General features: G+C 44.0%; 1 protein-coding gene across 3 annotated transcripts in view; it reads left to right on the top strand.

The window, feature by feature from the left end:
• The first annotated feature begins 7,250 nt into the window (after positions 1-7,250).
• Positions 7,251-20,585, top strand: part of LOC132087658 (alpha-2-macroglobulin-like) — a 36,813-nt gene continuing 23,478 nt past the window's right edge. For all 3 annotated transcript variants that reach the window (XM_059494041.1, XM_059494040.1, XM_059494039.1), the window contains exons 1-10: positions 7,251-7,467; positions 11,467-11,650; positions 12,348-12,504; positions 13,043-13,095; positions 13,773-13,793; positions 16,542-16,710; positions 18,588-18,672; positions 19,365-19,488; positions 20,212-20,326; positions 20,453-20,562. In XM_059494041.1, the coding sequence (XP_059350024.1) occupies positions 7,379-7,467; positions 11,467-11,650; positions 12,348-12,504; positions 13,043-13,095; positions 13,773-13,793; positions 16,542-16,710; positions 18,588-18,672; positions 19,365-19,488; positions 20,212-20,326; positions 20,453-20,562 (1,107 nt within the window). In that variant the 5' untranslated portion in view covers positions 7,251-7,378. The remainder of the gene's footprint in view (positions 7,468-11,466; positions 11,651-12,347; positions 12,505-13,042; positions 13,096-13,772; positions 13,794-16,541; positions 16,711-18,587; positions 18,673-19,364; positions 19,489-20,211; positions 20,327-20,452; positions 20,563-20,585) is intronic.

The following is a 20,585-nucleotide window of genomic DNA, read 5'->3' as shown; positions in this document are numbered from 1 at the left end:
ACAGGGTGTTTAGTCCCCCCACATCCAGAGATGGCACCCACTGCTCATGGCTGCTGGACAGCCCCTCCCTCACCTTTCCTCACGCCCGTGACTGCACTGCCTTTGCCCTCTGGCATAAGAGTAAGTGTTTAGGTGAGAACATCACAGAGTGACTGCATTGTGCTCACCAGAGACAGGTGAGGAAAGGGGCAGCTTGCAGTCCAGACCTGTGAGTGCCTGGACCCACATCCTCCATCTCACCCTGCCGGGCCCTCCAAGTCTGGCCAGAGTTTGTCCAAACCAGTCCAGGATGCATCATGGTAGGAGCCACCAGCAGCGACCCTCCCCGTGTTCCTGCCCCTCTGCTCATCCCCTCCTTCATCGAGCTTGGAGCCGTGGTGGTTCCTGCAAATGCTAACACGCTAGCAGAGCAGCATCAGGAGGGCTGGGGGAAGAAACACGGGGGCAGCAGCCGTGCCCTCGCCCACCCCACAGGCTTCCAGGGCCTCAGTTCCCGCTCCGCTCCGCACATCCTGGTACCAGGGATGCAGCAGGCACACAACGGGACCCGCTGCCACAGGGCCCAGCAGGAATTTAAGTGCAAACTGCTCAGGTGCCGAGGGCTAACAGTGCTAGGATGTGTTTCGACAGGATCCATTCCACCAGGAGATTTGCTAATGGCTGCGTGCGGCCTAGCATTTTTTTTCCGGTGAAAATTAATCATCAGGCCAATGGAGGATATTCCTCTCCCCAAAACATTTTTGTTTTCTCTCTGCACTAAAAAATTTGAGTTTTAGTACTCCACATGGCTTGCCATGCGGGATATGCATGATACTGATGTTATAAAAAGCCACTTTCTTAAGTTCCACAGACAAGAAATTTGTGGGACATGAAATAGCTTTGGGTACATTTCTGATCTGCATGCAGAATGTCAAAATTAAAACATCACTGGCAGTAGGAGGAAAAGGAGGAAAGCAAGAAAGGCTGTGAATTTTGCATTCCTGACACAGCCCAGATTGTAGCAACTGACTTGATTTACATGAGCATCAGGCTGGACTAAAGCAAGAGAAATCAATAGTTATGGTAACAAGGTTGAAAAGGAGAGCAGACTGAGTGGATGTGGATACAGGGTGTATATCTTCCTGAGGAATGTAAGGCCAATTAAGTTAAGGCTTCAGCATCTCACATGGAACTCATAAAAATCCCTTCAGGTCTGGCCAAATATGTTATTCTGTTCTGCAGAACATAGTTTCCTGGGAAGAAACAAGGTCCTGGGGAAAAAAAAATAAAGTGCATTTTTATCATACTTTTGAAATCTTATCTTCCTCTTAGGTCAAACCTGCCTATTAAAACATGAAATGTTCATTTCCCACTGCACTCTCTTCCTTTGCATACTGAAAATGTAATGTTTGTTGCCCAATTTTATCCTTCAACTCAAACATATAATTGCTCATTGCAGTCAGATCTAATAAATATCCCATGCTCATACTCTCTCTCCACATTTTTACATCTAGACCATGTCTCCCTGGCTTCCATTCCCACAGGGAACAGCAATATTTTTAAAACACATTCCAACACCTCCAAGATGTCTGGAACCTTGGTGTCATGTTTCAGCTCTAGGTTTTGTGCTGCACACCTGAAACTGAAGCAAGTATATTAATTGTGGGCTGAACAAGCCAGGGACACGCACCAACCTGAATGTCATTTCTTCTTCTCTCATCTGATAATCCTGAGGTGCCAGGGATCTGGGGAGTGTTCCAGGCCTCAGAGGGTAGAATTACTGTAATTTTTTAGACATACAGACTAAGCAAACTGTGTTGCCCAAATGTGACAAAATCAGGCTCACTGGCCCAAGAGCTGCTACGAGGTACCATACTGCTGCCAACTCAAAGGCACATGCACTGGCTTTCTGTGCTTGGTATTGCACATACCTATTTTAAAAAGGTAAAACTGTTGTGAAGGATGTTGCACTGGGTCAGGAACACTACAATAAGTGGGAAACTCCCAACTTCACCGTGAGTGTCTGCCACTGTCCGTTCACCTGCTCTGGATGTCTTATGGGTCCATGCATGGCTCTGCTAGAAGTACATTAAAAGCTGTTCTGAAATGCAATTTTTATGATAAAAAAGAATTAACAAAGTATAATCACGTCATAGTGTCTTTGACTGAAGTGCTCTGTCAAGCTTACTTCCCTTTTATGTGTTAAGTAATTCTTTGTAGAGTTTATTTGTGCCCTGGGAATTGATTTGCTGCCCATGTGGAGTCCACACTCAAGGATCTGCAAAAGGCTGATGTTATAGCCTAGTTAAGAAGAAGAAATCTAACGACCATACCTTCTTTGAAAAGTGAACATAAATGCTTTTACAGTAGAAGATGAGTGGCATCCACAATGCAGGCAGCAGGATGCAAAATCTAGAGGAAAAATGGGTCTCTCCAGAAAAATAAGCTCTGGTGTAGAAGCATTATCTTGCTTAGGCCCCTCAAATGCTTAGCTAGGGTCAGACAAAGGAGTCTTCAGTTCTGGGAGTTTGGTTGCTCCATCTTTTGACTCAAATCCTCTGTGATCCCCACAGTGTCACAGGCAATAGTGCCAAACTCTTAGACAATGGTACAGCAAGATCTCACCTGTATGATTTAGATGTTCAGATCTTCTGTCGCCCTGGTTTTTTGAGATTTTCTAAGCCTTCTGATGTTGACATTCTTGTAGTGAACTTTCTCACACACTTTCTGTAAATAACTCATTGTTTTTCATTCCTTTATGGAGGAGGAGAGAGTTGATGGACTGTTGGTTTGACCTGTGTCATTGCAGAGGTGTTACTGTCACCTTCCAATCCACTGTCACTTTTGTAAAACTATAAATATTGGAGTCAGAGAATAAAACTTCCCTTTTTTCCTTCACCTTGAGAGAGGTGGTGTGCTTGTGTTCTTTTGTGTCCGTCAGCGACAATCTTCTTCTCAGCACCTGTGTCAAATATGGAATATGAGTAATGACCAACCAATTCAATGATCATAGAAGGCCAGAAATGTGTCAGAACACCCTTCAGCCAACAAATGACAATATCAAATTGCTCTGAGGAAGCAACTCAGCTTTGTTCTCTGATTATTTCTTTGTTGAGTTCATTTGTACCTGGTGGACACTTAGGGAGGTAGGGCTTTGTCTGAACTGATGTGACCCCCACCATCTGATTCATCAGCCAGGTGACACAGAAGTGTGGGCACATGTCTGGCACCACTGGCTGTGCAACACCAAATGTCAGAGAAGGACTTCCTGAGGCACATCACTCATACATTTGAGTGAATTTTTTTATTCAGAGCAACAATGAAAAGTTTCCTCAAGGATTTTCAAGTGGAAAAGCAACTCAATCTAAGCTAGTCCCATAGCTCACAGTAAGAGAAAGCTTCTTTCTGCTTGACCTAGTAAAGGATCACTTTTTGAGGGTCAAGAAAATCCTAAAAGCAAGGCATTACATTGAATACAGAACCTAATAACCTCTTCCAAGGGAATGTCTCACTCTTCCCTTTCTGATACTCCTGCAGCTCAGCACACTGATCTCCTTTCTGGCACACCACTGTTCCTACTGGGCAAACCAGGATCTCCCTTAAGAACATGATTTCAGCAGGACCCCAGGTTGTCACACTGTGTGTATATAACCTGTCAGCTGGGAGATTTAAAAAGTCCTGTTTGAGAGGGAAGAGAGACAGATGAACAAGGCAGTCAAAGGTGAAGGGAATAAAAATCACCACTGGCTATGACAGGGCTCTGTGCATGCTGCTAAAGTGCTAACCTCACACATTTTTTCAGCCTCCTACCCTTTGACTCACTGCCCATAGGGAGGTTAAGGCTGGGTTATTACTGGAAGCAATTGCATAACTGTGCCAGATGTTTTCTACTTCATTTCTCTAGAAGTGATAAGCTCTACGTCCCAGCAGTTCCCCTTCTATCCTTGCTCTCAAGGCAAGGTGTGTCCCCAAGGTGTGTGCGGTGTGTGCCAAGGTGAAGCACATCTGGGAAGTCCTGTGCACTGACTGTGGGATGCACAGCTGGCTCTCCCTTCAGAGCCCATGGCTGCTTAGGAGAGGACTTGTCCTGCTCCCAGGACAGGATCTGTAGCAGGACACTGTGTTGAAAAGTTCCCTGATAAATGGTGTGTTCTCCAGCTGTGTTACACTACTCACACACCTTCCCCTGACTGAAATGTCAGCTCTCCCCTGCCTAACAAGTTGGAACAGAACAAAGCAGAGGTGCAGGAGAAAGGATTAAATGTGACAATATCTGATTGTCTCGCCTCATGCTCCACTAGGACTTTATTTGGTTTTCCTACAGCATCCTCTATCTCAAAATCCTGGACAGACACACCAGCTGAGCCCCAGCTCCTGTCTGCACTGGGAAAGGACTCATGTGTTGGTACCAAACATCTGGCTTAGCTGTAGCACAGAGAGAGCCCAATGGCCTTGCATCATGTCACCCAGCAAGGCAGGAACCAAGGTGATTATGAATATCAGGGGTTTTCTCTTCACTGGCACTTATGCTCATGGCCTTGTGCTATGAAGTGTGGATGGTCTCTGGGGATGGGTGTCTCATGACACCTGTGGGTACCTGTTCTGTTGTTACATAGCCCTTGGGAGAAACAATTTTTTTTCCTTTCACATGCTCACTGTTTCTCTGTATGAATCTTGGCCTGTTTACCTTTGCTCCTGCCACTGTGCACCTCTGGCTCAAACACTGTTCAACCTGACTTGGACATAACCTCAGGGCCAGCAGAACCTTCATGAGATGCCTGTACCTGAGGAGAGAGGTAGTCCAGACACTAACTTTACAGCCAAAGCTAAACAGAAAGTCTATATGCATTTAATATATCTTTTTATATGGTAAATTTTTGTCTGAAGAGTCATATGACTCAAAAAAAAGCATAATTGATTGACCTGAGTGCTGGTCAGAGACACATTTGTAAATGTTTTGGCTTTTTCTACCCCCCTCCTTGACAAAACTCTGAGTAGTACAAAAGTATAAATTAAAACAGCTTGTCATTTGTTACTGCATCAGGGATTATCTTCAATTCTCTGCAATATCCAAAAATATCTGCTAACATGCGAGCAGTTTCCTGTTTACAGGTTTTTAAATTATTAGAGAGTGTTCACTAGTTCCCTTAGACGGATTTTATAATGGGATTTCAGCAATTTATCCTACTCTGTGTGTGCTGTGTACTGTAAGTATCAAACAGACACACACTGGATTTCTCATGCCTCAGGGTAAACAACCTTGTTTATAGCCTTTTTTACAGCATACAGTATAAATTTCTTCTAAGGCAAGACCAAATTTATATGTACTGTGGATGTTTGTTATAACACAGCTGAGAAAGACAGAAAACCTCTAAATACCTTGTATATGGCTTACCCTACAGATGGCCACCTCACATCGCGGAAAATATGGTCACAGGACCATTTATAAAATTCAGCTACCAATCTGGTTTGCAATTTAATCTACAAAGTGCATTAAAATGAAAATAATTCATTGATGGTTTTGCCATGCCCGAATTTAGTCATTTGTTCGTATGACACCACAGAAATATGAGTTATATTTGACAGCCCAGATGTCCACGTCTGGGAAAGGCAGTTCATCTGCTGTCAGGCCCTTCTCTCAGGTTAAATTATTCAACAAGCAACTAAAGTGGATAATCTTTATTCATTCTGACATTTCCAGTTTCATTTGAAGTTTAGCTGATGAAGCTGTTTTATGGTATTTCATTTCATTGTGTATCTTCCTGTTCCTGCTTGGTACAACTTGTAAAATGTTCATATTTTCTGAGGTTTTTTTTAATAGATGACCTTCCCTTCACTGTGGTCTGTGAAGCATTTTGTCTCTTATACAATGAGAAACCCCTTTTTATGTCTTTGGGTGTTGCCATTATTCCTATTGATTTATCTAAGTACTTTTTCCTGTCATACTTCTTTGTCATACGAAATAAATTGCTTTGGGTTTGTTTGCTTTTGCTTTTACTCAGGCTGGGAAAACTAATATCATCATTTGGATTTCCTTTAAAATAACAATACTGATGTTTGTGGTTTTTTTCTCTCCTGTAGTATTTTTTCTGCCTTTAGCTGAACAGCTCATACAATTTGTTAACTGGAGCTGTTCATATAAGTCTTGAGTTTTACAGTGGGTTTTTCCTCACTTGTCACCACACAAAGCTGCTGGCATTAAGGAGAGACATTCCTCTGCTAGAGCTGCTGGTTTCCAACAGGAGTTCTTGGGTGAAAGTGCATGGACCACCTTAGGCATGATACCAGTGTCTTCAAGAAACGTTTCCACAGCTTTTTCTTTTCACACATGCCTGTTCTTCAAAGGATAAAGTTCACTTTATTGCTTGGCTTTGGCCTTGAGGGTCGAGCATTGTGCTACATCCTTGAGGAGACTGAACAGGATCACATTAGAAAAACGAGTGTCTTTCTTGGGATTATTTACCTTTGGTGGCAAAGGTGCCAAAACTGTTTAAGACTTCTGGAGCAGACAAGGATTTCCACATGTACAAGTGTTGTGAAAGTACAGAGAGTATTTACAGACACCTTTTCTTCCTGCAATTGCAGTCAGCAGCAAGGAAGGAGTTGTCCACTCTGCTTTTGGACAATTGGCAGTCACCTACAAAGCTAAAAAATAGAAACTGAAAAATCAGAGGAAACTATACCAGGATTGGGTTAAAGTGATTAAAATTAAACAGCTCAATATCTTACTTTGTTTTCAAGGGAAAATGTGTTTTCTATAGTGGTTATAAACTTGGAGGTGTAGGACACATCAAATTTTTGTGTCATCTTTGCCAGGCAAAGCAGTGAGGACTGTAAGGCTTGGAGGAAATTTTGCAGAATGAGGCATGCTGTGACTGGAATTCATCAATATTCATGATGGCCCGTGTTAACTTATTAATTTCACCTTCTGTGTCAGTCAATCCAAATCAAAACAATATATTTTAAAGTGCTGATAAAGAGGAACTGTGAAGGAAATATTGTGGAAATTTAAATCAGATTGCTGTGATTGGATGCTGCCCACAGGGAATATTACCATGTGCTGAACACAGTTCACATCCCCAACACTGTGGATTTCTGATGGGTTAAGGAAAACAGGGTATGAATCATTCAAAGATTTCTAATATAAGCATTACCCAAATAAATACCCTTCCCCCACTTGCAGAGTCTCTGGCCAAATACTGTCCCTGTGTTCCAGCTCCTCCTTGCTGCCTCTCCCTGTTTCCGGATGGGCCCTGGCCCCCAGCCCTTATCTCCTCCATCCCCTGGGCTGTTTGCAGAGAGCAGCTATAAAGAGGCTGACAGAGCTCCGAGTGGAGGGGAATTACAAGGTGCAGGAAAACAGCAGCACTGCTTGGCTCAGCACAACCTGCTCTGCACCATGGGGAAGGACAAGCTGCCCAGCAAACCAAACATCTTCCTCCTTCTTCTCTTCTTCCTTCCTGGAAATACTTCTCTCAACACAGAACCGTAAGCTACACGTGCGGAGGGGGGAGGGAGGTCTACGTGCTCCCTTTTTCCTGCAGTTTTCTTCCCACTAATAACCAAGCCCTGAGTTTCCTGCACAGCTCTGACAGTGCTCCTGCTCCCATCCTGTAATCCCCCGGCTGTCCAGCCCTGGGACCCCTCCCCACCACCATCTCTGCCCGTGGCCTCCTTCCACCCTCCCCAAATCTCTGCGGACAGTGCCCACAGTCCTGCCCTGGTAGTCCAAACCTGGATCTTCTCAATACCTTTGCCCAAGTATGTTTCTGCCTTGAAACCTCTCAGGGCCTGGGATGTTGGGGTTATCATGCCGGCATCCAGGTGCTCACCTTTCCTGGAGTGTCCTTGTTTCAATCACTGAGTTACTTCTCCCCATTCTCCTGTTGCTTCCCAAGCCAGTTTGTTCCCCTTTCTCCTGCCAGTTTGTTTCCCTTGGCAGCCTCAGATGTGCTTGTTCTCAGAGAGGATCTGTGACCTAGATTCCCTTCCTGCGGCTCGGGGCTGGTGCCAGCACCCTCCCCGGGCACCCGCACCAGGGCAGCTCAGCCTGGGAGCGTGGCTGCAGCAGGGCTCTGCCAGGAGAGGGGCAGCCCGGCACGGGACGGGCAAGCTGGAGCCTGGCGTGCCCACCCCAGCCTTGCCTGCCGGACAGTGCTGCTCTGAAGCCTCTTGTCTGGGTGGGAGCAGCCCTCTCTTCATACCTTGGCTGGGTTCCCCTTGCAGTGCTGACAGAGGCACAGCTCTCACCAGCACTGGTCCAGCAGTGCTCGCTGCAGGGATTTCATGCCCACGAGCACTGCCCCAGGGCTGGCAGAAGGTGCAGCACTGCTGCTGCCACTTGCTGTGTGGTCAGAGGTAAAGCTGCCACTGGGTCAGGCTGAAGGACCTTTGACTCATGCTGTACCATCAATCCCTCATTTGTCTGCCCTGTTTGGGTTCTTCTGGGGTGGATCAGCCAAGCGAGTCTGCTTTGGGGTCAGGCTCTGGTCCCCTGCAGTTTTCTGATTTCCAAGTAATTAAGTAATCTTCATTCATTCTTGCCCAACATCAGGGGGAAAGGGAATGAAACCATACTGCTTAGACCTGTGGGGAGCACAGAACCATAGACTGGCCTGGGCTGGAAGGGACCTTAAAGATCCCTCGGTTCCAAACCCCCTGCCAAGGACAGGGACACCTTTCTATAGAACAGGTTGCTCAGAACTCTATTCAGCCTGGCTTTAAGCATCTCAAGATGGGCTATCCACAGCTTGACTTGGCAATCTGTGCCAGTGCCTCACCAGCCTCACAGTGAAGGAATTTTCTCCATAATATCTAATCTAAACCTACTCTCTTTCAATTTGAATCCATTTTCCCTTGTCCTGTCCCTTGGACACAGTCTCTTTCCATCTTTCTTGTAGGCTACATTTTGTCCCTTAACTAAGCCCCATTCTGGGAGGGAAGAACAGAGAAAGGCAGAGAGGTGGGAGAGAGAGGGGAGTTGTTGGGGTCCCCAGAAGGAAGGCAGGAGCCCAGTGAGGAGGCAGTTCTGAGCAGTGAACTGCTAGGTAGCATAGGTAGTTTTGCTGTGGGTGCAGCATAGATCAGATGCTGCATACAACACAGAAAGGAACCAACCCTTGAACTGAAGACAAAATAAACTTCCAACCAAGACTTGCTCACTGTGCCCTATGCAAGTGGGGGTGTCATTTATTTGGGCAGAAATAGCTGCTGCTATTTCTGCTTCAGAGGTGACCAGCTGGACAGGAGACACAATTTAGGCTCAGATTGCATATTACAAAGAAACATAGTCATCAAATTAGTGCAGCACTGGAACAGATGACCCAGACAGATGGTAGAAACTTCATCTATGGTGTCCTTTGCAAAAGTCCTGTTCCAGGAGGTAAGGTGGGCTTAAGACATCCAGAGGTCCTCTGTAACCAAAATTTCAATTATTTTGGAAGAATGCAGCCAAAGGCATTATTCTCCTACTCTGGTTGTGCATGTAAGCTGTTTTACAGTGCAGTGGACATGCTTGGGAGTACTCTGCATTTGGTCATAAGTGTAAGGCCATAATGACACTTTAATTGGCAGGTATTGATTTGGGATTATGAAGTTCAATGCCTTCTTTGGCTGGGTGCTTGCTCTAGTGAGCAGCTGAGAGTCAATACACAGACAGACATTATTCCACCTTCAGCTACAGTGTTACCTTCTCTGTAGAGACAAACTCACCATTTTTGCCTCAGCCTCCATCTCTGGGGTCTCCCATTCCTCCTTGATGTGTGCCTCTGTCAGAGTCTCTGCCTCTCTCATCAGAACAGCTCATTGCATGCTGAGGTCTCTTTTGGCAGCCCAGATGCTTTTTGTCCTGGAATGTGTGTACATGGGTTTTGTGACCACAGTTGCTTAAAACACTCATGGTGATTTAATTCATCTGTCTCTTCTAAACAACACATCCCCAAACACCTAAAGAGAGGTCTATAAACAGCATGGTTTATATCTCTGTTTCAAAGGCAGGGAAACGGGCCTAAGGGGAAGTTCTGCAAGTTGGCCATAACTTCAGCAGAATAGTGAACAGGAAGAGAAATGAGGCCAAATTCCCCACAAACTAGGTCATGCTGTCCTTTCTGTAGACTGGATGTTATTGTCACATTGCCAGTGCCACTGACAAGGGACAGAGGGGATGGCAATAGGGGAAGCAGCATGGGCTGAAGCCATGGTAAGAAGGTTGTGGAAGAAAGGAAACGCTGGAGAAAGCAGAGAGTCACAAGCTGTAACTCACTCTCTGGGAGGCTGGAGTTCCCTCCTTTCACAGCTTCTGCAGCAGCACTGGCTGAGCAGAGCTGCCAGCAGGCTCCTCACTACATTTCACCACAGTGCTGCCTCATGGTGAAGGAAATGCAGGAGCTGCTGGGATCCCACTGCCTCCACAATGGCTTTAGGACTCCCCAGAAAGCTCAGAGCCCAGGCAAAAATGTAGCTCTGGATGGATACATTTGTACTTGTCCTCTATTCCTTTCTGACCCCTTCCTGACAGTCTGTTACTTATTACTGATTGAGAATTTTCCAAAGCTGACCAACAGTGGTCAAGTCTGAGTGGTAGGAGCTCACTTATTATGTTCCCTTTATGAACAGTTCATTTGCTATTTTTGCTATTCAGTTCTATCATACAAAAGAATCTTTTCCACAAATATCTAAGTCGATTTTTAGAATTTTCTTATCCTGCACAATTATGAGAGAATTGTACTTCCAAGATCATTTAGGTATGTACTGAAAAACAGGGGTCTCAACACAAACTCTGGAGGTTTTCACTGGTTCCTACTCCTTCTGCCCTATCTTTCAACCAATTAATCCAGGACTGAATTAATAATTTGATTTATTAGTAACATGATCCCTTTTATTGAATAACAGCTTAGTTTAAGGGTCCTCTGTGAAGGACCTTTCTCAAAGCTCTTTGAAGATGCAAGTACACTTGAGGTGCAATAAAACACTACACCCCAAAATCCTTTGTGTGCTCATCTTAATAAGGTCCCAACCTGCAAGCACTCACATCTTTGCTTAGCATGTGAAGGATTTGGAAACCTGGATAGGCAAACACTGGAGGAATCAGACAAGTGGGTGGGTTTTTTCCTGAACTGTTTTTAGCTAATGCCTTTGAGTCTCAAAAGGAGATTGTGGGATATACAAAATTCAATTAACAGCCTGAAACCTTTCAAACCATCCTTACTCCCTGCTGTGAAGCCAAACAAAACATCCTTTGTAAAGCACTCTCCATTAGCATAGAAATTGTTCCTTCTACTGCAAGCATTTTCCTGCTTTTAGGCTAATTAGTTAGACCGTTTAATATGTATAAACCCAAAATAAAACGAATGCTCATGTTATATGCACTGCAATTCGCAGGGATGGCAATGGATTAGGCATGCTGATTTGTTAATTTCCCTTCACTTAATACTGTTGCCTTAAAACTGTTTCACATTTCTGATCTTTCTTGCTTCCCTCTCTTCACAGGCAGTACATGGTGCTGGTGCCCTTTCTGATCCACACAAATTCTCATGAGAAAATCTGTGTTCAGCTGACCTACCTGAACGAGTCTGTGACCCTGAGTGCCACACTCGAGTACCTAGGGGAGAACAGGAGCTTGATTGATGACGTGGTGTCAGAAAAAGACATGTTCACCTGCATCCCTTTCTCTGTGAGTATCTCATCCTCATGGGGTGGTCTCTTGTGCTTATTGATGTGGGACAGTAGATCCAAACAGTCCAGAAATGAGAAATAAGACACACTGCAATCAGAGACCCCTAAGCTAAGTCGAACAGAAGAATTAACTCAATGTGAATGACTGACTATGGTAGTTTTACAAGGACTAATTTTCCCCCATTATCAAATTCTGTGTCCCACATGATACTTCTCTGCATGCTTGTGTTAGAGAAGTATTTTGGAACTTTGACTGACAGAATGTGCCCCATGTTTATTTGACATGAGTAAGCCTGAGACGAAAAATAGTAGCGTGGAGTGAAAACTGTAAAAGTTGGGGAATTGTTAAAGACAGTGAGGTCCATGAAATCATATGACTGCTTCTGGAGTTTATTCCAAATTTCTTACTGCAGAAGGCTGGTTGGTGAGTAATGTAAGCAACAGGTTCCATACCCTAATTAATGAATCTGGGTTAATTTTCTTTTTGATAAATCGTGTGACAGAATAAGATCAGGTTCAGTATTTGTCTAAGAAAAGTATATAAATGAAGGAAGGCAATAGTTTTTTTCTTGCTCCCTGCACTGAGTCATTTTTGTCCCTTTAGGAAACTTTCTGACCCAGCTAGCACTTCTTCCTTCAGTGCTCAGTTCAATGGGGTGGATCAGTAAAGCACTCATCCTCTTCATTCTCCTTAGCTCCCAAAATCCAATAGCACATCAGTGGCATTTCTCACTGTGACGGTGACAGGGGACACACTGCACTTCAAGAGCCGCAAGTCAGTGCTGGTCAAGAATTCTGAAAGCTTGGTCTTCGTCCAGACAGACAAACCCATCTACAAGCCTGGACAGACAGGTACTGGGAATTGGGCTGGTATTGACTCTGACAGCAAAACATCTTAAGGGCTCCATTCTCCAGAGGTGCCATACTTGTATGGAAGTTTTCTGGTTTCTTCATGGGGGGAACTAAAGTACTCAGTAAATCTTATTTCCGTCAGCTGAGGTCTAGTTCACGGCACTTACATCATTCCTTATCTCTATTCTCCAGGCACAGCATCTCAGCCAGGTGTAGGCACAGGCTCTGATTCATTCTACTCAAGTAGAGGCACAAAACTGGGATGACTGCAAAGCATAGCCTCCCTTGGCTGCACCAGAATCAACAAAGCAGGACAGGCACTCCCAAGAGATAATTCAATTCAGCCAGGACCTGATTATCCTTCTAAATTTATCTGCCCCTCACTATCTGCAAGAGAAAGACCGTGAAGTAATTGTTTCTATCACTTAGAGATCTTAATTCAGAGCCTGTTGATCCCTGGAATGAATCTGGGTAATAAATTATTGAAACATTTCCTGTGATGGCTACAAATTTAACTGTGGAATTTCCTTTTCTTCAGTTCAGTTTCGGATCGTCTCTCTGGACAAAGACTTCTACCCGCTGAATGAGAAGGTAGAGCCTTCCTTGTTGTTAGCCAGGAGATTTAATTCGTAAATTAACACCACTGCTGTCATCATCCAGAACCACTGAAGACAGCCTTTAAAGCATATGATACTCTCTCACACCATGCTTTACCTGTTCCATAATCTATGCTAGGACACATTCTGCCTCTAAAAAATCCCCCTTTTCAGAAGCATATAGATGTTTAAAACCAGATTTGCAAATCAATGTGTGTGGCTAAGCATGTGGGCAGGGATGTCATTACTGAAAAAATGTGTGGGACAAGTTTGCATGGGTAGTGACAGGTGTGAAGTTGTTTCTGGCAGTGGCTGCAGTCCCACACTTAGAGAGCAGCATGACAAGATCTTGGTTTTATGGAACTGGCCAGGGGTGCAAGCCCACTTTTTGTTTTATTTGACAATCAATTCCTTATGCAGACAAATTCTTTGAAAATTTGTGCTTCATCACATCTTTATACAGTGGTAAGACAAAAGGTCAGGGCCCTAAAATATTATTGTAAGATTCCCTTAGCCACCAAGATCCAAGGAAAAAGAGCAAGTACAGAAAGGGAACAACCCAAAGGACTTCTTAGAAGTTCTTTGTTCTTCTTCCCCTCAGTCCAAATCTGCAAAATAATTCAGTGTGATTAATATTTCTAACATTGATTTCCTTTTGATCTTTCCCCACAGTTTCCCTTTGTCTACGTTCAGGTGAGTGGATAACTACATTATTATTTGCAGAAGAATGTGCAGGCACAGAGCAACCAGTCCCCAGCAGTGTTTTCAGGCTGAAGGGCAAGGGAAAAATCACAGGCCTGTGACCTTTTCCCTTTGGTTAAAGGAAGGCTGAGTCGCTGGGCATCAAAATAAGCTCCAATAATTATTCTTTGAGCTGTAGGAGAAAACTAATTAACCATTACAAGTCATGCTGTGAACAGAACTACACTTGGCAGTGTAGTCTTCCCAGTCAGAACTGGGTCTCTGTCTGCCAAGTGTGGTTGAAATTAGAGACTAGTGTTAAATAAGCTTTCAAAACCAAAGAAACAAAATTAAATAAATAGACATCCCTTGTCCTTCCAAGCATGTTCTTTTTGTCTGGCTTTTTTTTTTTTTTTTTAATGATTGAACTTCAGTGGCAGGCAAAAGTTAATAGGAAGGATGTTTCAATGATTCAAGCACTCACTTTTTTCAGATGAGACCCCAAAATTTATAATTATTATTTGGGATATCTTCTTTTGAAAAAACTTATGATGAGGGCTCATGGACAGATCCAGAAATTAGTGTGCACAAAATTTATTTTGGTTTACACAATTAATGGGCCCTGTGTAGTCAGTCCTTTTACTGTTCCTTGCTGTGTGGGGTTGCTGTGTCCATTCTGCACCATCTCTGTGTAGAGCTGGAGAGTCATCACAACAGAGGTAGACAAAACCAGGCTGTGCCCCTCTTTCGTACCCTCTTTTCAGAGTGCTGTCATTCTCTCTTCCCATCAACAAACTTCCAAAAAAGAGCTGCAGAGCGGTGGGCCACTGATGATGTGTGAATATTGGGAAAAAGAAGAGTAAGACAGTGGGACGTGTGGATTAGCAGGCGGAGGGGAGCATCTCAGAGCTACCTTTTGTTAGGGATGTCCCATGGGGTCCCTTCCCTTTCAGTAAGATGATAGTTTATTGAGCACAGAAATTTAATAATAGGATCAAAAACAAATACATCTTCCAGAAATATGTCCTTGCCTAACAAGCTGAATAATTTAATAACCTTTGTGTGTGTCAATACCATGGAAGCCTTCACTTTTATATCCCTAGGAAGGCCATCTGTGTTTTCAGCTCTAGTCTGTAAAGCATGGTGTTTGTCTGTGCTGCTTAAACCAGCTTATGTAGGTCCTTCATCTTCACCATCCCCTCTCCCTTGCTCAGTGCTCCTTCTCAGCCCACTACTGCCCTTTGTTCGGATTTCACAGCTCTCTACAAGACACTCTTGTGGAGGGGGGAACTCCCAGAGCAGAAAATTCACCAGATTACTCTAGAGTACTTTCTTCAGCCAGATAAGATCTGTCAGTGCAGTTTACTACATGATTGCATGAAATTTGGACAGGACCAAAGGAAGGAGTGGCAGGAGTGAAGAAAGGTGACAGCCTAAGCATCAGCATTTCTAAGGAAATAAATGTCTGAAAATCCACACCCTAGATGTCACTAATTTATCTTAGTTAAGCACAAAGGCAGAAGTCAGTACGAGTCTGCTACTTCTGAACTATTATCCTGACCTATTGCTTATGTAATTAAAAAAAAAAAACAGAACACCTTTCTGAGGAAGAAAACAAACTGGTTTTCAGGCTTTCCCTATAGATACATCACAGGAATGGCAACAAGTTCACTAGCCCAGCTTGAAATGTAAACATTCACTGTAAACATTTTCTTGAATTCCTCTTCTGAGGAAGACCAGTGGTGTCCCTCACAATAAGTGGTGAACTTTTCAGCAGGGTTGAAACGTGATGTTGAAGAGAATTTGGTCAGAGCCATGGGATGCATTTTACTGACTGTACCACCCGCCCAGTTGGCTTTCTGGGAACATGGCCCCCTCTTCTGCCCCCTGACTGATGACCTCCAGCTGGGAGAATGACACTCACATCTCCATTTTTCCTAAGCCCTGAGATAATATCTCAGTGAAGTAAATGCACATAGTCACATACCTTGAGTCACACACCTATCTAGAGTAAATAAACTTTTGTGACAGCCAAGGTACAAGGATGCATTAAACTAGGCAGAACAACTGTGCTGTTTTAGTGACTTCTACAAGAAATTTGGGGCTGAGGGGATTAATTATTGATGGTCAGTTAATAATGAGCAATACACAAATGTAGTAGTGGTGAGACTTCAGCTCCAGCATTAGGAGCATGGAGACACAAGGGAGGGCTCTCAGTTTGATGCCTCTGTGTGGGAGTATACTTTCCTCTGTTCCTGTCACCATTCCCCCACCTGACCATTGGCTTAGGACTCTTATACATGCACATTTCTCAGTCCCGTAGGTAAGTCAGGTGTCTGATTCCTCAGCTGATTGTTTATTGGTACTTCAGCAGTCTTCATTCCAGCCAGGAGAAAACTAAAACTTTGCATGCTGTATGGCCAGTCAAGAAAGCTGAAACTTCCTCCTTTTCTCCGTGTGCTTCACTTATTTCTGATACCAGTTCTGTTCCCTTCTGTTACCCTGCCAGTCTGCCTTGCCTAGCTTCCTGGTCCCATCCTTTGCAGGTACATCTGAGGGGGAGACAACACAAAAGTGTTTAAAAGCTTTCTTGCATCCAAGTTATGCAGAATTGGCAGGTAAGTACTTTCAGAACCTCACAGACTGTTGAATAATTACAGATAGGTATTTCCCAGCTGGGATGTGCATACACTGGGCACTGCACTGCTCTGTCCCTGGCACTCCTGTACTGTCTGGTGACACTGTTACCCTCACCTGCAGGACCCCCAGAGGAACCGTGTGTACCAGTGGCAAGGGGCGGAGCTAGAAACAGGCTTTACACAGCTCTCCTTCCCCCTCACCTCGGATCCCATCCAAGGCTTCTACAAAATAGTTGTGCAGAAGAGCATCTCGTCCCATGTGGAGCACTCCTTCAGCGTGGAGGAATTTGGTAAGGAGAGGAATTTGACAGCAATGCCTTTTACTGTGACTGCTCAATTTGGAATTTCCTTGGAACAGCATAGAGAAGGGAGGGACAGAATGTAACAGGCAATGGGATTCATAGGGGCTTAGCCAGAAAGCACTAAGTGTCAGAAGTGTTTGCTGACTTTACGGCATCTCTGCGACCTGCTCAAGCTCGTATTTGCTCAAAGTGCTCTGGGGAGCACAGGACATGCCAGAATTCCTGTGTATGGCTTGTGGCACCAATTTCAGCTGGCTTTGTCTCAGTTGATTCCAGTCCAGCAGCTTGTTGCAAGTAGCACTAGATATGAATGTAAGAGATGACAATATTTTGGTGACTCTATTTTGCTTCTCTCATCATCTGCATTAGGTCTCTTTCTCCAATCGTAGTCTTCATAGTCCTCTTTATTTTTGCTCTTCCTTGTTTCTGTAAAAGCTTAGAAAACATGTTTGGTAGAAAACTTGTGATTGAAGAACAGCCCATGAATGTTACAAAAAGACTGCTAGGACAGACTGAGTAAGAAGAAATATGCTGCTGCAGGGACCCTTTTAATCCTCAGCTCTCTAACAAAGCTTCTTGGGTGATCATAGGTGTGTATTCTGACCATAGGTGTAGATGTGTATTTTGACCATAGATGTGTATTCTGACTGTAGTGCACATTTGAGGAGGCTGATTGGCCACACTCACAGGCTCTCCATTAACTCTGCATGAAGACCAGATGTTTATTCCAGAAACAGCAGATCCATTGATCAGGACCTGCTGTTTCTGGAATATGCAGTCCATAGATTGCCACTGAAGTCCATGAGAGATGGCTTATTTGGCTTTGAGTCAGGAATGGTAAATAATGTGACCACAAACCAGGCTATAGGCTTCAATGTGCCATGGTGACCGATGGCCTGTTCCTTGTCCCCCAAAGGCCATTCTGAATGCCCCACAAAATTAAAGGTGTTAAGTCCTGTTGTTAGCCTCCTCCTAACCTGATTTTTCTTTCCTTTGTCTTTTAGTCTTTAGTGCACCCTGGGATTGAAATATTGAGCTTTGCCTCCCATCTTAGAGACAAATTTATGTCTAAACTGTATAACCCAGGGTTATTTCCCATTTCTCAGATGTGCACCCACTCTGCTGTTATTTCCTTGCACTGTGAAAAAACCACTCAGCTGCACCACCTGGAAGCAGGACATTACATGCTGCAGTCCAGTCCTGGGCATGAGGAGTTGGAGGTGTAGGGCTGCAGGATGCAATGTGGGAAGAGGGATGTAACTTAATATGTAAAAAAAAAAAAGTAAAAAAATATATATTTTACTTGTGCTCCTTTATATTGGGCTTTAGTGCTGCCTTTTCCACTTGAAAATATAGATCTGAGAGTCTGTGGCTAGATTCACTTTAACTCTGTGGGCATGCAGGACAATATCCCACGGTGCATCTTAGTGAGCCTAGGAGCAACTCTGCATCTCCAGAACAGTAAGAATGAGCCAAGAGAATCAATGATTTGGGGCATTTCGATGTGGTAAATTACAAAGGTTGTGCTGCTCCAAGTCCCACCTGCTAATTATGCAGGTTGTGAAGACACCACACAGGACCAGTGTGTCCTTGTGAATGGACTCAGGTGGGGGATTTCCTCAGCTGTCTGGAGCCACATAAGCCCATGCTGCCAATAAAGCAAGGTAAAGACTACAAACTTCCTTAATTGCCTTTGAACCCAAACAGTGGTGAAGGCTGAGAAAACCTATGGAAGGGATATAGATGTATACTGGAGACCACAGGGAGGGTCATATGAAGATGATCCTGGCTCTGTGCTTGGGTTTCTGTGTAGTACACAACTCTTATTCACTCTTGTCATACCAGACTTTCTCTCTTCCATCTAGTGCTGCCCAGATTCGAGGTCCTGGTGAAGGTCCCAAAGATGATCACTATTAAGGACAACGAGCTTCCAGTGTCTGTCTGTGGTCTGTGAGTCACAGAGCTCCAGTAAATCTCTCTTGCTTATTCTTCACTCTGCCTCTTTGCTGAGGACCAAAAGAAGTGCTCAGGGAGGGTTTTTAAACTTTTCCAAGGCATGTAGTGAACACTTATTTCATTCTGTCAGTCCTGAACCTGCTGCTTGGCCTGAACAAAGTGAAGGGATTTCCTTGTGCTCCTTAAAAGATTATGTCAAACAAATCTGCATTTTTCTCTTCCCAGTTTATTTCACATTTTCTCTTTCTGTCTTTACATTTCTTCAGTTAGAGGTGGTCTATACTCCATACTCCAAGATGTCAGTTCAGACATCATTTAAATTGGTGATGCTAACCCAGTGTTCTCATTTTTAACTCATAAGTCGCTCCTTCTGAGTACCTGGTTGTCTTTCCATTTCTTCATTGAAACCTGAGCAGTTTGTAGTACACAAATGCTCCTGGCTGAAATAATTTTCTAAAGTCAACCTTTTTCTGCAGAGATGTCCCACCTAGAACAAGATGAATGTATCTTCCATGGATGATGGAAGAATCCCACTATGAAAGTGATGGAAATCATTAAAATGTCAGATTAGTCAGCCTTTCAGAAGTATTAGGAAATCATCCACAGAGGTCTTTAAGGAGATGTGTCTGTGTGGCTGTGCCTGATTGTCTCCCTATCTGATTCATTGTTTAACACACTGTGATTAGGTACACCTATGGGAAGCCCGTTCCTGGTTTGGTGAATGTCCAAGTATGCCGGAAATTTTCTCAGTCTGCTTCAAGTTGTTACGGAAAAGAAACAGAATCTGTGTGTGAAGAATTCACTAGGCGGGTGAGTCCCGAGATCAAAATGTAATGGTTTTTCTGAAGGTTAATGGGCCATCTTGTCTCAAGAAAGATCAAATATGTTGGGAGAGAGTAGGGCATTAGAGATAGCATTCTCTCCAAGGAAAAGCAAAGAATCTCAGAAGAAGGCATTCTTAACAGAGAGATAATTTAGCTGGAAACAGAACTGATGATGAAAACCTGACCCCATTGAAACCAGTGGCAAACCTCTAGCTGCCAGCCATGAGGTCTTTGCTATTGTTCCACAAACTGAGAAAAGAGTCTTTGAAGGAATTTTCTAACTGTGAGAGGGACTGACTGTGAGCAAGGAGCAAAGATGAGGAGTAAACAAGAAGGCTGTATAGAGAACAAGGAACAAAGATGAGGTGGTATTGTATATGGGTCAAGTACAGGAGAAAGAGCAACAGGAAGAAGAGAGAAGACAATGGAAGAAACAGGAAGAAAAACAGAGCTAAGGCAGGAGGGAATTAACAAGGAAACCAGTGTGGCCCTTAGAAAACTGTGTCACATACCTCACAGAACACAGAAAATATGTGGATGAAACACTAGGAAAGAGGCTGAACACAAGTTCTTGGAGACAACCCTTGAAGAAATTCTGGAATTTCATGAACAGAAGTCAAGCATGTTGGGTTTGGGGTATCTATTCTCATTCCTCAATGCACAAACTTTGTTCACAGAATTTCAATTTTCTCTCCAATCCCTCGCTTAGGCAGATGCTCGTGGGTGTGTTTCTGGTGTGGTGAGGACCAAGGTGTTTCAGTTCCTACGCAAGGGATATGAGATGAGCATTGAGGTACAAGGCAAAATCACAGAAGATGGCACAGGTACGTAGGACACAAAGAAGGCAAAGTGATGGCAGGCATAACAGGAGCAATGGGCAAATACAAGGAAGGTGGAGTAACGTGACTAGAAAATCATTCATAATCCCTCTTTACTGTGCTCTGTTGCAGGAATTGAGATGACTGGAACAGGCTCCTGTGGTATCACATCCACCATGAGCAAAACCCACTTTGACCTGTTGGACTATGCGTACAAACCAGGAATCCCACTCTTTGGGATGGTAGGGAACTTCTGAGACCCTGG

The sequence above is a fragment of the Ammospiza nelsoni genome, chromosome 2, assembly GCF_027579445.1.
Source record: "Ammospiza nelsoni isolate bAmmNel1 chromosome 2, bAmmNel1.pri, whole genome shotgun sequence".
In the NCBI taxonomy this organism is placed as follows: Eukaryota; Metazoa; Chordata; class Aves; order Passeriformes; family Passerellidae; genus Ammospiza; species Ammospiza nelsoni.
This window is presented reverse-complemented; position numbering and strand designations above follow the sequence as displayed.